General features: G+C 50.7%; 1 protein-coding gene across 4 annotated transcripts in view; it reads left to right on the forward strand.

Annotated features, from left to right (window-relative positions):
- The window catches only part of ERC2 (ELKS/RAB6-interacting/CAST family member 2), a 987,816-nt gene that overhangs the window by 508,973 nt on the left and 462,872 nt on the right, over positions 1-15,971 (forward strand). For all 4 annotated transcript variants that reach the window (XM_030885545.2, XM_045290032.1, XM_045290033.1 and 1 more), the window contains one exon: positions 4,515-4,650. In XM_030885545.2, the coding sequence (XP_030741405.2) occupies positions 4,515-4,650 (136 nt within the window). The remainder of the gene's footprint in view (positions 1-4,514; positions 4,651-15,971) is intronic.

Raw genomic sequence — 15,971 nt, forward strand, 5'->3', positions numbered from 1 at the left:
GAGAACCCAGAAATAGCCTTCTACACAAGCTGTGCTGATTTCCCATCCTGGTGACCACTCATGTGGGATTTATCCAAGGGACATGCAAGTGTATGTCCACACAGCATGTGCAGGAATGTCCGTGCACCTTAATTCTTGACAGTTCGGCATTTTCGTCTTGTGTGGAATGGTTAGTGTAGCTGTGCTATAGTTACAGAGAAGAACGCTATTCACCGATGGCATTAATCAGAAGCTAGACAGCCAAGTGGCTGCACACCTGAAGCTCTGCTGAGCAGAAGACGTCCTACACAAGGAGCACTGGCTTGTGTGACGGCCTGGAGGTGACCTCAGGGGCACCCAGGGACAGACCCACATGGTTGGGATGGTTTAGAAAAGGAGATGAGAAATCTGGATGATAGCAGTGCTCTAGATTTTACTTAGCCCAAACCCACTGAATGATGTACAACAAAGACCTGCCCATTTTCTGATGTGTGTTTATATCTCAATCACACACACACAAAAATAAATAAAATAGGAAAACTCTCTCGTTCGTTTCTGGGCGCTCACCTCTGCTGCCGGACTGCGGTTTGTGGGAGGAGGACTGAAGGCTGTCGGTGTTCCTTTCCAATGATCAAGGTGTCCTGAAGGGCTTTCCCAGGGACGGTGCAGTTTCCCCTGCGTCTTCGTAGCCATCCTTCAAGCCCCGGTGGTTCCGTATTGGGCTCCAATCCAAATAGACAGCCGGTGGAAACCCCCAGCTGCTCCTTGGGAGAAAGACTGGACTTTCTACCACGTCAATGGTCACCACCAAGGAGGCCCACAGGGGGCGCTATGAGTCAGCCTTGCCTGGATGGCGGTGCGTTTGGGGATTTTTGGAGGATTTCATAGGGTGCTGTGCCTCCTTCCCTCAGCCAGTTTCCTCCTGAGGGACAAGAAGGCAGTTTTCAAACGTTCACCTCCATGTTGCAGTCACAAAAGTTTGTGCGCCTACCTAGGGGTGCCCCTGCGCCAGGGTCCTGTCGACCGTTTTCCCTGAAGGAGGCTCACTTAGGCAGAAGCTATGCATGCCGTGGTGGATGCTGCCAAATTGTTTTCCATAAGTGCTTTGTCAGTTGCCCTACTCTGTGACCACACGTGGACCCTCTCCTCTACGACCACGGTGTTCTCAGCCTTTTTCCATGTCTCAGAGTAGATGGGCCAAGGCTCCCAACTTGAAATTATAAGAAGAAACAAGGTTTGAGTTTCCCTAATGGACACACCTTTGCCTCTCGTGTTGAGCACATCCTGGCTCGTAGTCCCAGAGACTGCAAAGCCCGCTGTGCGCTTCCCTGCAAGCTAGCAAACACTTTCTAACTGTTTTTAACGGGACTTTAGGACAGTGGTCGCCATCTGCGTGACAAAGCGGGTGCGAAGTCAGTACCTGTTACAGGCACCTCTTGATGTCACAGATGACATCCTGTGACAGCCGTCACCACTCACCCTGCGCCCTGTAGCTCACTAACTTTAACAACAGCTCTGGTGGCCTAGTGGCTCTGTGTGAGGCTGCTACCAGCAAGCTCAGCAGTTCGAAACCACCAGCCACTCTGTAGAATGATGAGGCTTTCTACTCCACGAGGTTGTTTTGTGCCATCAAGTCGGTTCCGACTCAGAGTGACCCTAAGGGCAGCAGCAGGAAGCCCTCCCTAGTTCGTGCCTTCCTCGCAGCCTTCCTCAGTTTGAGTGATGGCGTGCAGCCACCGCGTCCTTCCCTCTTGTTGGGGCCTTGCTCCTGACCCCTCTTGATGTCCTCCTCCAGAGACTCGTCTTTCCGGACAACGTGTCCGAAATACACGAGCCAAAGTCTTACGTTCCTTGCCTCTAAGGAGCATTCTGCCCACACTTCTTCCAAGACAGACTGGTTTGTTCTGTTGACATCTCTTGGCACTTCCGGTGTTCTTCGGCAGCACGATCATTCAAATGCACTGATTCTTCTTAGCCTTTCTTAGCCGATGCCCAACTTTCACCTGAATATGAAGCAGTTGAAAATATCAAGGCTTGGGTCAGGCACACCTTAGTCCTCGAAGTGACATCCGTGCTTTTCAGGAATGTAAAGAGTCCTCCAGCCGATTTATCCCTTGCACTGCGTTCTTTGATCTCTTCTTTGATGCTACCATGAGCGTGGATTGTGGACCTGAGCAAGATGAAATCCTTGACAACTTCAGTCTTTTCTCCATGACCTGTTGGTCCAGTGGTGCGGATTCTGGCCTTCTTCACACTGAGCTGGCATCCACGCCGAAGGCTGCAGTCCTCGGTCTCCATCGGCAAGCGCTCCAAGTCCTCTCCACTGTCAGTGAGCATGACGTGTCTCCTCCCATACAGGTTGCCAAGAAGCCTTCCTCTAAGCCGGATGCTGCAGTCTTCGTCAGAGAGCCCAGCTTCTCTGTTCATCTGCTCAACTGACACCAGAATGATTACTCAGTACCACAGAGACGGGGATTTCAAACACCTAGGATACTCACATCAGAGGAGAACATGGAGGATAATTACATAATGCAGAGAATCAGGCCCAGCCAAGTTGACCCAGATTGGGGGGGCGGGGGACATAATTTAGTTCATAATAAACGGGTCATACAGTCTTTGTGCCTTCTGTGACTGATTCATTTGACACAGCATAACGTCTTTCAGGTTCATGCACGATGTAGAATGTATAAGATCGCATGTAATCTGTATCATTTCTCTTTATACGAAAACCACACTGACATTGAGTCGATTCTGAAGGACCACCCTAAATGACAGACTAGAACTGCCCCTGTGGGTTTCTGGGACTTTTCTACATTTACGGAAATAAAAAGCCTCATCTTTCTCCGGCAGAGTCACGGCTGGTTTCATACCGCCCACCTTGTGGTTTGGAGCCAACAGGTAACTCAGTATACTACTACCAGCACGCTTCATTTCTCTCTCGCTCAGTAATATTCCATCATGTGGACCGTCTCTGAGATCCAGTCTTAAGATGGAGGTCATGGTTGACCTTGGTAGCTATTGGGACGTTTTCGTTTCAATCAAACCCATTGCTAGACTTCGACACCCCTCCTGTGAAAGGTCAAATGCAGGAGAACGCTGGGACTGTACCCTGCCTCATATGTTACCCTGTGTAACCGCCTTGTCCCCTTCGCGCCTGTGATGTATTTGTAATGATGTTTTGTGGATAGGCACTTCCCTCCAGAGAAACAGGCAACAGATCCAGGGTCCAGCAGAGTCTGAGAAATGCCAGTGGAGTCCAGGGGGTAGGGGGTTGACCAGTAGCGTCAGGGGCACTCTCCTGAGGAGGACCGCCCATGACAGAGCTTGTGGTCTGCTCCCTGGGATTGCTCCCCACCCCTCCTTTCTCTGGAGTCACCGCCCTGCAGCCTCCTCAGGGGTTTGATTGGATTTATAACAGCTGCAAGTCTGTGGAATGTTTTGCTAACTGCTGCGGGTGACACTGCCTACATGAAGGCCACGCCTCCTTTTGTTAACCCTTCCTTGATCCTCACTCTTCCACCCACTTGTTCACTCTTGGACTTTGCACTTTGACATCCTTTAAATTCATTAAGAACTTTTTCCCAGGCCCCGGGGACTTTAGAGAACTCTCTGATTAGCCAAAGTATGATTCTGTTTGACCTACGTGATGACAGTGTACTTGATTGGAGTCTCGGAATTGCTATTTTTTTCCCTCTATTTAATTTTATTCCTCTTGGAAAATACACACAGCAAAACCAACTCCCTGCTCACGGTTTCTGGCCATAAAGATCATTGACATTGATGGTAATTGTTTTAAAATCAAAGTAATAAGTTATGTTCTCAGACTAAGGATGTAATGGGAAAGAATAATAATTATTAGAACATCCACTTCTTAGAAGAAAATAAATACCTCCTCACAGACCTCGGGGCCCTGTGAGCGCTGGACCTCCGTTGGCAGTCTGCTCCCGCACCACTTTCCTCCAGACCCGGCTCTGCCCTCACGGTGGCTTCTGGCTCCTCGAAGGGGCCTGGCGCTTGCCCGCCTTGGGCATCGCTCATGTGCTTCCCGGCGTGGGGGGCTCCTCAGATAGCCTTCCTCTTAGGGCTCTGTGAAGTCGCATGCACACCCTTGCCTTCCGAGCAAGGTCTTCTGTGACCACTGAGGCCCAAGACACCTTCCTCGAGGGCTCCACCTGCCCACACGGCCAGTGTTCATTCCTCGCACACTGTTTGTTTCATTTTGTTTTACGTGTTTGTAAACCCGAGTTTGCAACTGTAATTGTTTACTGTTGCAAACCCGAGTGTGTGTCTCTTCAGTCAGCTGTTTCCTTGGGACTGCCTGCCTTCTGGCACACTCTGAGCTCCACAAGGGTGGAGACTGTCTGTCCTGGCCCTGACACAGAGCGTGCGGCCCGCATGTGGGTCTGCATGAGGACGTCGCCTGAGGTCCCAATGTGTCTTCAACCTCGGTCAAGGCCAGGCATGTCTAGACCCTCCTGGAAACATCAGATTCTCTGGGCAACTGCCTGTAACCAAGCTGTGGTCCCTTCTCTCAGGCACATGAAGGATCAGAATAAGAAGGTGGCCAACCTGCGGCACCACCAGCAGCTGGAGAAGAAGAGGAACGCCCAGTTACTGGAGGAAGCGCGCAGGCGAGAGGACAGCCTGGCCGACGACTCGCAGCACTTGCAGGTGAGCCCCACCGTCCTCACGGTACTGCCGTGCCCGGGCCTGGCGCTCCCGAGAGGTTGCGAAGGACGCGCAGAGAGGGCCCGCTGTCCTTTGCTGTGAATCCAGCACTCACAGTGCTTGCCCAGGGACACCAACAGGTCTGTCTGAGGGGTGGGGGGAGCTTCATTTTCAAAATGGCGCCCAAGAAAAGCTGACTACAGCGGAGCCTCCCATCTCTGATTTCCTATACCTCACGTGCAAAGGTAAGGGTTGCGTCTCTTACGTGGGCAAGAAGCTTAAGAGATAGAAATGTCTTCCTTTTAGGATATTGTATAATTTGCTTTTGGTTTGTAGAAGGGAAGCGCATGCCTGTTATCACAGAAGGTATTTGGGAAATGATGCATTGAGTTAATCACAGGCAGTTTATAAAACGTGTTCTGTTTTGTTCAACCTCTAAGACGGGATCATTATACTGTCTTTTCTGTGGAATATAGTTATCTCAGTGGAAGGCTCCCTATCTCAGAAACTGAAGAGCCGACTGAAAGCACCCATTTTTCCTCATTAACCATCACTATTTTTGGCAAAGCAGTTCTCCCCATGTGCTTAATAAAACATTCAAGCTAAAATAGGGCCTCTGCTTTGAAGTTCCTTTCTTTATGCCGGTGCCTTTACACAGAGCAGCTGAAGTTCTACTTGGCTGGAGCAAAGGTTGCATTGTGCTTATTAATTAGTGTCTCCGTGCAGTCGGACACCGGCTTTCCTCCTGCTGGAGGAGAGAAGAAGAGAGACAACTGTGGTAGGTGTGCACTCTCTATGGGTTTGTTATTGGTTTTCAATTGAACAGAGGAGAAGTAAGGCTCTTAGAGTAGGAAATGCCTCACCTGGGTCCTGACACCTCGGGGACACCCAGTCAACAAGAATGACTCTCCCTCTGGCCCTCTGGGAGTCCAAGGACCACCTTTGGGTGAGGCAGGAACTCAGTTGTCCTTAGCTTGCTCATAGCTTGTGGAAAGTCACATTCTGGGGAGATGAGACGCCAGTGAGTCTCAGATTTCCCATCTGCCATAGGACATATTGGATCGGGCCCTTCAGATGAATCCACTGGTCACCTAGAATTGGCAGGATATTTGACTCTCTTATTAGGCACACACGTTCACTTGTCCCTCCCAACAATTGTGGAGATCTACCCACTCTTATCAGACACATTTACAGATAGGCAAACCAGAGTCTGCAGAGTCTGAGTGCTACCCTGGGAAAGAGTCGATAGAGACAGGTGTGGCTACAGTTCCTCTCACCTTCAAGAACTAATGTAGAGGAACAATAAGAGCGTTGGGTGCTATTGATCGACCGCTTCAATATGCTGGACACATACTTTTAACAAACTCTTACTTTATTTAATTTCTATTATTATTGACTAAGGGAATTCGTGGACTCGGTTGCCTAAAAAGGCCAGAGGGGGACTTCGGTCCCAGCTGGCTCCAGATATTCGAATAGGAGCATCAGCAATCATCCCCCATGCAGCCCTCAGATGTGCTTTGCCTTGTTCTCAGGAAGACTCTCCATGAGCGGTGGCAATGGGTGCCACCAGCAAGCATCCTACATGTGACAAGAGCAGTCACCCCAAGGGGAGGAGACTTTTCTTTCTTAGTAAGTCTGGCCACAGTTCAAGGACTGATAAATGGCCAGACCAGGGTCATGTGGTCACCTGGAACATAGGAGGGAGAGGACAATCTCATCCAAATTAGAGACTGGAGACCGAGGTCCTCCCTTCAGAAGGAGATGTGTGTCACTATGGTCAACAGCTAGAGTAGCTCCTGTTGGCCCAGCTGCGTAGGACGGGAACGAGGCTCAGAGGCTGCGTCCGAGAGCAATTTCTAAGTGGCATAACTAGGACTCAAGCCCTTTGCTGACTGTCTTTAGATGCCGAGACGTCCAGACAACTGAGAAAAGACAATGTGTGAGTCTGGGTAGAATAGAGAAACAAATCCATAGACATGCATATGTGTATAAGAGAGAGTTTTATATAAAGGTTAGCTGTACATTAAGAAAGCATCCAAAACCCAGTCCAGTCCAAGCCCATAAGTCTGATTTTAGCCCATATGTCCAATACTAATTTATAAAGTCCTCTTCGGACTCATGAAACACATGCAATGACGCCAAGTGTAGGACGCTCACAGGCCAGTAGGTAGAAAGTCTTTGGATCCAGTGGCGTTGTAAGCATCTCAGCACTGGCAGGGTCTCCATGTGACTCCTCCAGCTCCCAGAGGTCTGGTCGCATCAGGGTAGATCCATGTGGCTTCTCCAGCTCCCAGGGTGTAGCACCCTGGGGCTTGTCAGCAGAGCATCATCTCCAAGGAAGTCAGCAGAGAGAAAGAGAGAGAGAGGTATGTGTGTGGGGGGAATCCCCCACCTCCAAAGAGGAAATCCCAGGAGTTTCCAGAATTCTCAGGAGAAGACCATGCCCACCCAGAGGCCTCATTGGTTATATCTTGATTGACAGGCCAGACTCCACCCCTTCACGTGTAATCCTCTCAAATTGACACCAGATGACATCACAACCGCAGACAATGAGATGAGAAGAGTGTAACTGAGAGCTGTTCTGGAACAGGAGGGGTTGAGCTGTGGGAGTGTGACATGGGAGGGGCAGGCACTGGGGAAGGCTTGGACGGTGCGGGCACACTTGGGGCACAGATCTGATCGGCCAATGGGTTGTGGCAGCTGCGCTCAGTGATGAGGAACAGAATGCTGCTGTGTCCCTTCTTTTCACCATGTCGGGGGCAAACACGCTTGGGTTTCACGGTTTACCAGCTGAGGCTCCTCTGGAGACGTCCTGAATTTCCCTAAGCCTCAGTTGCCTTGTGTGTGAACTGGGAATAGGAATGCATGTACTCGGTAGCGTGGCTGTGGAGAGGAAAGAGCCGGTGCATATGAAGAATTTAGAATTGCACTTGACACGCTGTTCACAGCAGGTGCTGACGACCGCGGTGATGGAAATAACAGGAAAGCTGAAAGAAGCATGCAAAGAGGACCCATTGTACACACGGTGGCCGAATCCACGCAGTTCTAGCCCATCCTTTATGGACACCAACGTTTTTGTCTTTCCTATATATAGCTTGCCCACCACCAAGGACATATCTGGTTATGGAAATTAATGTCTCATTGTTGTCTCATGAACTTTATTCTAGCAATATTTTTATAAGGGGCCTAGCTAGTGCACCATAGATTTACTCATGCACGATAGCATGGTCTGGAACTGCTTAGTTGCATTCCTGACCACCCCAACTGCAGGACAGCATCTGAAATGCAATAAAAAGTCATCATGATTAATTTTCATGAGAATCAGTCTGGTTAAAGTTAATAGAGAGTGAACCTTCACGTTCCTGGATTGTTAAGCACATATGCTCAGATGCTGTAATTACTGCATTCTGACCATAGAACTTTCCAGGGCACTTTGTTTTTAAATATTGCTGATATTTTGAGCCCTTCCCATTTATCATTGAAACGGTTAAAACTTTTAGCGTCAGTCAACCAGTATCTAGTTTGACAGTTGGGGTGTAGGTACCTACTGAATTTGACTTACTCTGTACTAGTGATGAATCCCCGACTTTGTGATTTTTAACTAGCCAAAAACATACTGTGTCCAGAACAATTTTAGGTACAAAATTACCTGCGACATGACGAGCTGTTGGCTCATGCACCAATGAAGCAATGGACGAGATGTGATGCATTTGTATTACGACTGGAGACATCGCATTGAATATAGAACTGACAAAGAATTGACTGTCTAAACCTAGAACACAATGGAAATAGGAAGGAAAAAAACCCTGGACTGTCTCTGGGAAGCCTAGATGGATAGTGACGCTAGGGACCGTCTATAAACCGAGATAGATAGTGACTCTAGGGACCATTTATAAACCTAGATAGTGACTCTAGGGACCTCTTATAAACCTCAATAGATAGTGACTCTAGGGACAGTTTATAAACCTAGATAGTGACTCTAGGGACCTCTTATAAACCTCAATAGATAGTGACTCTAGGGACCGTTTATAAACCTGGATAGATAGTAACTCTAGGGACCTTTTATAAACCTGGATAGATAGTAACTCTAGGGACCATTTATAAACCTAGATAGTGACTCTAGGGACCGTTTATAAACCTGGATAGATAGTGACTCTAGGGACCTTTTAGAGACCCAACCTTCTGCAGTTTTGTGCCAGACACAGTGCTTCCTGGGAGCAGCTATTAACATAAATAAGAAATGAGTTTGCATAGAAGAAAAGCCACGATGTCCGGCTCCTTTCACTTGCGCCTGGTAGTGATGCGTCTGGTAGTGATGACACGGGGATCTTGCATACTACACCCCCTAAATGCAGGGACGGGAAGTCTCCGTAGGCCATTGTCACAGATTTGCAGGCTGAGGGGCTTGACTGCCCTGGGTGGGCTTGGCTGAGTGCCTCTGCACAGTGACTGCTAAGTCTGGGGTTCCACACATGTTCATCCTCAGGCTCAGGATGGGGGCGCAGGAGTGGCCCCGGAGCCCTTAGGCGTCTGGCAGTTTCAGGAGTACCAGGGAGCAAGGGAAACCATTCGGGCCATGAAAGGCCCGGCGTTGACCCAGCAGGATGATTTCTACCATGTTTGTGCCCAAACTGGACCTGGGTAGAGTGCAGTCTGTTAGGGAAGCAGCAGCCTATATAAAAGAATGGAGAGGGGGAGGGGCTGCTGAATGTTTCCCTCAGGGTTCCGTAGAGAACCGTGTGTGAGAGAGGGAAATTCTGATGCCCACGTAGGACAGAGGAGACAGACCTTCTTGGCTGCAGTCTCTGCAGAAGCAGGTCGGTCAGCATGTCCTTTTCCAGTGGAACGACAGTGGCTTTGGACCACTCACCTTTGTGGTTCTGCGTTAGCAGCTGAGAGAGAAACACGGGCCTTGTGATCTAAGAAATTCACTCGTGTGATGGGAGGGGCTGAAAATCCAAAATCTGGATGTCGGGTGTCTGGAAACACCTACAGGCTTGTGTTCCAAATTCCAAAGTTTAGGCGATGGGTAAAATAAGGAGAGCCGGCGTTCTGGTCCATTGTCTGTGTCGAGTCTGGAGGCGGGGTACACACTGGGGAAGATGACCTTGTTGTTCTTGAGGCCCTCGTGGATTGGATGAGCTCCATTCTCTGCACAGAGGGGAGCTCATTCACTTAAGGCAACGGATCTAACCCCCGTCACTACTCAAGGCGGCAACTGCGGGTTGACCCCACAGCTAGCCAAGATGACCCGGAAGACTCGCCGTCACAGGTGAAAAGCTGAGGCCAATCATTTTAAGGTATCAAAGGGAGGCAAGGCTCAGGAAGACATTCCTCTAGTGCACGAGTAGTCTCAGTGTCCGTGTGGTGACAGATCGCAGCTGCAGGTGGCCCTGGGGCGTGGGTAGAACGAGTGGGCGCTGCGGTGTCACCTCTAATGGGTCAAACGGCTCTGCCTTTGGTGGACATTGCTTTGAAAGTGGGTCTGACATTGGTGAGATCTTCTGGTTTCCCCCAATAAATGACAACACAAGAGCTTTTATGTAAACGCTCTGGATGTTAACGATTTGAAACTCTCAATTTGACAGACCCAAGAGAGATGGAAGCGTCGTGTAGTGGGCCTGACTTCTTTTTGTCCCCAAATACACCGAGTTATCATTCTTGAGATAAAGCATTCATGATGCTCAGGACAGGAGCGCACTCTTCCCTTCTCTCTGGGGCTGAGGCCCATGGGACCCACGGACGTGCTGAAAGCGCAGCACCCTCGCCCTGCTGGGCTAGCTCCCTGCACCGCGATGACTCCTCCTTGGACTTGCTGTGGGGTTTGCTGTGCTGGCCGCTCTTTGGGCCTTTGCATCACGTTTCATCAGGGACCTGGGTCTCCAGCTTTCTTAACGTGCCGTGTCTTCCTCCAGCCTTGGCGCAAGGAGAAGGCAGCGTCGTGGAATGGGTAGGGAGCGTCTCTTCTCATGCTCTTCATTTATTTATTGTTTGGAAGGGTTTATAAAGTATTTGTTGCTCATTCCACATTCCAGGTTGGGTGGAATTCACCAGTCAAGCCAGATAGTCCTGGGCTTGTTGCTTTTGGGTGGTTTTGTTACTTCAATTGTTACATGCTTGTTGAGGTTTTCCATTCCTCTGGTGATGATTTAGAGCGTGTGTGTGTGTGTGTGTGTGTGTGTGTGTGTGTGGTTTTCTCTCGGTATTTGTTCATTTCATCTACATTTTCTAACGGGTTGCTGAGGCAAAGTGCTGTGAGCCGTAGAAGACAAGCCCATCAGTTGTATCATACAGAATATTGTTGGCAGCTGTTTCCCCGCTGTGAGCAGCACAGGTATAGAGCAGACGGCATGACGGGAAGGTGGATGGTTTCCCGCCGAGAACAGTATGGGTATCAAGAGGAGGGAGCGCTGACACAGGGTATGCTGTACTGTATGTAAGAGGGGTTGCAGAAGATTGTGAGATTCTTGTGTAATTCTCTAAAACCAATCTGAGAACAAAGATTTCGGAGCATGATATTTCTCTCTGGCCTTGGGCCTTGGGGCTTCTGCATGTCCTGTTAGAATCCGCATGCAGTTTTTCTGGGTGGCTCTCCTGAGAAATACACTGAATGCTCATTGCCAGAGTAGCTTGCTTCCCCCACCCCTACTGCCCAAACTTCTACCTATCGTTGGTTGAGCAAATACACCGATTTCAGACCTCAGGGGACAGCTTTGTAGATTTTGGCTGCGTTTCTCTTGTATAGCTTATTGAGGTAATGAACTAACATTCGAAGAAATGCACAAGCCAGTATTTTATGCTCCTTTTCTGCAGTATGTCTGCAGAATTCTCTTCAATTTATGGCCTGAAAAGTAAAGTCTGCCCATGTGTGCTTCCGTTTCCGAATGATAGGTTCCCAGGGAACTGTCAAGCTTCTTCTCGGCCAGTGGTTAAACCCAAGTGTGACCTGTTTAAGAAGCAAGTGAATGGCACGGCTTACTCTGGTGCTTTTAGGGTAGCGCAGAAAGAAAGCTAGCAAGGCAGTTTTAGTTTTCAATTTGTGCAGCTCTGTAGATTCTTCTGCCCCCCCCCCATCCCAGGACTTCCTTTATGTTGAGCTGTGTCCAGCTCACAGAGGAAATGTGACGGACAGTGTCAGCCTCAAAAAAGGCCGCCCTTTGAGCAAAGCAGATTCACCATGACATTCTCAGGGCATGCCAGCGTTTCTTCACAGAGGGTGCAGATGTTTGCAGCGGCCATCTCAAAGTCCCTTTCTCCGAGCCATTGACTGACACTCATTTCTCTGTCAATCCCCTGAGCTTGGGCGGTAGCCCTCACCGTGAGCTATGTTCCTGTGCTACGGTACTTAGCCTAAGCACTGCCATGCAAAGAAATCTGACCAGCAGCGTGAGGAGTCATCATTGTCCAAGCATGCTTATTCGGTCCCTGGCTTTTCATAGCTGTTCAGAAGGCAGGTGTGGAGTGATTCAGGGCGGCTCCATTGCAGCCATCTTTGTTGACGTGGGAAGATGAAGAAAATTGTCGTAACGCAGATTTAAAGGGAAAACGTGTTCAATTTTTAGGGTATGATATCAGCAATTTGTTTACCGCTACCAGGTGTCTTGTTTGTTTGTTTTTGTGCTTTTTCTACCTGGATGGGCAGAGATTGAGAAGTCCCATTAAGTTGGGGCTAAGTTACCTCATGTTGTGACATGTGACTGAGCCTCTCCCAAGCTCCCAGGCTCTCTTCCGGGTCCGGGACCAAGCACAGCCCTCTGCCGTTGGCATGCCTGCCCAAGACGGGGCAGCGATGAGTGGATGGAGCGTTTTCTCTTCTTAGGGAGTTTTAGAAACAGTTGTTTCCCTTTCACACTGTCATCCCCTGTGAGCCAAAAATGACTGCTATTACTCACATCGCATCCACCAAAAATCTCTATGGACTTGGCTCTGCCATGACTCTCAGTGGTTTAGCAATTACGCCAGGATGCTATCATCCTCCGTGATGCCGCCATCCTCCGGGATGTCACCCTCCTCCGTGAGGTCATCATCCTCCGTGAGGTCATCATCCTCCGTGAGGTCATCATCCTCCGTGAGGTCATCATCCTCCGTGATGCCGCCATCCTCCGTGATGTCATCATCCTCCGTGAGGTCATCATCCTCTGTGAGGTCATCATCCTCCATGAGGTCATCATCCTCCGTGATGCCGCCATCCTCCGTGATGCCGCCATCCTCCGTGATGCCGCCATCCTCCGTGATGCCGCCATCCTCCGTGAGGTCATCATCCTCCGTGAGGTCATCATCCTCCGTGATGTCATCATCCTCCGTGATGCCACCATCCTCCGTGAGGTCATCATCCTCCGTGAGGTCATCATCCTCCGGGATGCCGCCATCCTCCGTGATGCCGCCATCCTCCGTGAGGTCATCATCCTCCGTGATGCAGCCTGGTGCGATCAGCCAATCGGTGGTGAGGGGATTGGGCTGGGAGATAGTGCCCTTACTCAGACCAAAGCCCTGATCATACATAAAGGTAGTTTCCCCAGGGGCATGGCCAGCATGACCTTTAACCTGAAGAGAGAAACAGAGAGAGAAGCCGGCTGAGAAGGGACCTCAGTGAGCCCAAGAGAAGACCATGTGCGGAAAGGAGCACATCCTTGGGGCCTGAGGTCCATGAGACGAGAACCCTTACGGGGGAGGTTGATGCCAACACACGTGGACAACTCCAAGAACGCTGGGCCCACAGACGTTGAAGGGGGACGAGGAGCACCCCTCCCCCTCTCCCCGCGACACACACCAGGACCTGCTCCTAGCGCAGACACCGAGCCTCGTAACTGCCAGAGCTGCCGGAGATCATGCAGACAGCCACTTTTGTGGTCAGAGGTCCGCCCCCATAGGCAAATCTCACTTGACAAAACGATTTCTGGTAGCCTTGTTGAGGTTGAAATTCTTCATAGTAGCTCATAAAGCAACAAGGGTGACAAGGGCCTATATTTGGGAAGTACTCATTTGTTAGGTTCCAAGAAAGCAAGTCACTTCATGTCCTTAGAACTGTGGGCTGCAGACTTCTCTCCGCCCCACCCCCACCCACTTGGCTTCCAATGTGCAGTGATCGCATATTTATTGAGAAACGTCTTCTGCCCCTACCCCCACCCCCACCCCCATCCATGGACTTGTGACCTAACCCCCCATGTCCCGGGGCGTCTGTACAAGCACAGATCATTTCTGTGGAAGAGAGAGCTTGGCTTGACCCAGCACTGCCTCGTCTGCCCACCGCACTGCCCTCTGCAGAAGCAGCGGGGTCCTTGATGCTTTCCAGAAGGGTTGCAGGTTCCCTCCATTAGTGGCTCTCGGAGTCCTGGCAAGGCCTGCGTTTGTCTGCCCACGGCCCGCGATCCCGCAGCATGGAGCGCTGGCAGCGTGCGTGCTGTCTGACGTCCCTGGCTTTCATGGCGGAAAGCCGAGGTTGTTCTCAGATGACGGGCTCGGGAAGGGCGGAAGGAGGAGGCTTGTTACAGAGCAAGATGGCAAGCTCATCTTCATTTAGTGGGATGTAGGGGAGAGCATTTTAGACATCGTCCCTAAAATCTGACGAGGAGGGGAAAGAAAGCGCCAGCGAGAACGGCACGGGCAGAGCCGTCTAAAGGCAAGAGGGTGCTGCCGGCGGGCGGCGAGGGGAGCTTGCCCCTCCTGTTGGCCCCTTGCTCTTGTGAAGAGCTCTGCAGAGCTAGCAACTGGACGCGTGTTTGTGTGTTTATTAAAATCACTGCCAATGATCAACACGCGTGGGGAGAACCCCCCCACCTCACTAAGTCAAAGGCCCTCGTGTTTTGCACAGTGCTTCCATAGAGTGGGCCTCCCCCGGGGCCCGGGCCTGCCTGTGAGCACTGGAAGGGCAAGTCTGCATCGCTTTGCGTTAGAGACGAATCTGAGTAGCTCTGTGGCCTCTTTAATCCAGTCTCTGGTCTGTGGAAGGTAGAACTTTGTGGCTGCCTGCAGGCTTACCAGTTCTCCCTGGGGGAGTCAGGGTCAGGGTCAGCCTCTGGCACTGTGGCCAGAACGCTTCCCCAGACAAAGGTTGTCTACCTGCAACCATGCTGTACATGCGTGGAGAAAGGAAACCCTGAAGCCCGTCCTTGGGAACACCCTGTGTTTGTCCTGTTGTGCTCCCGCCCAGAGCGCGGGAAGTAAGGATTTCAAAGTGGGAGGACGAAGGCATTGCCACTCTGAAGGAAAGAGGATGGGGCGGGGAAGGAAACATAGCATTCAGGCAGGACACCTTATTGCTCTTCCAAAGGTAGGGAGTATGTAAAGACACAGGCGTGGTATTGAGGGGCTCTCCAAGCAGCAGTCACATCCAGCATGTACCAAGCAAGCCCATCTAGGTGAGCCAACTCGCCCAAGATTAGGCAGGAGGGCCCCTGCGCATCAAGGCTCGGGTTACCCTGCCATCACTAGCCTTGTCCCCACAGAGGCCTCTGTCCCTGCCCTTTGTTCAGCCCAAAGCAGAGACCTGGGCGTGGGGCATGTCTTCATCACGTTAGCTCGGCTCAGGGCTCCTCTGAAGCGTTGCTCAAACCCTCCCGATGAAGAAAGTAAAAATCAGTGGCAAGGATAAGGATGTGGGTTGAAATTTTGTGAAGGGGAAACATAACTATAAAGTCTGTTCCTGTTCACATAATAGTCTATCCTGTACCGCACGCCTGGGGAATCAGTAGCTTTAAATTATGACACTGTTAATTTCTGCTCTGCTAGTACATTTCCCTTCTACGTCTTCCATGTCTATGTTGACTGGAATAACCGTGCAGGGCTAAAATAGCTTAAGTTTTTCTTACCGGAACGAGCCTTCGACTTTCCTTAGCATGTTGTTGTTGCTGAGAGGGAAGGCCTGCAAGGTGTCGGAGGTGCACTGGAGGCAAGTGGTTAAAAGCTGGGCAGGATAAAAGATGAGGGTCAGGGACCAGCCACCCTACAACTGGATGGGTCCAAGGGGCGGTGTGTCATTGAAGGGTAAATCGGCCAGGCTAAAGCAGCAAGGCTCCCCTTCCTCCTCGATGACCAGAACCAGAGTGAGGCTGTGCTTGGCTGGCGCACAGACCAAGAGCATCTCGGGCCAGCAAGTCACCTGTAATCACGTCACTAACAGGAAGGGGCTGGACAAGAGGCACACATGTGACAGGAAGGCACATCCCTAACAAGATGGGCAGGTTCTAGAGTCATGATGGCAGGCTAACCTTGGTCGGCTCTGAGCTGGCTTGACCTTCGGTGTCCCTGAGCTCTTCTCCAGGGGAACCTTCCATTAGCCTTCTGAGAAGGGAGTGGGCCCTGCTTAGGGTGGTGGGGGTGGGGGG

This window comes from Echinops telfairi, unplaced genomic scaffold, assembly GCF_000313985.2.
Source record: "Echinops telfairi isolate 266 unplaced genomic scaffold, ASM31398v2 ScPeMD7_31;HRSCAF=116, whole genome shotgun sequence".
In the NCBI taxonomy this organism is placed as follows: Eukaryota; Metazoa; Chordata; class Mammalia; order Afrosoricida; family Tenrecidae; genus Echinops; species Echinops telfairi.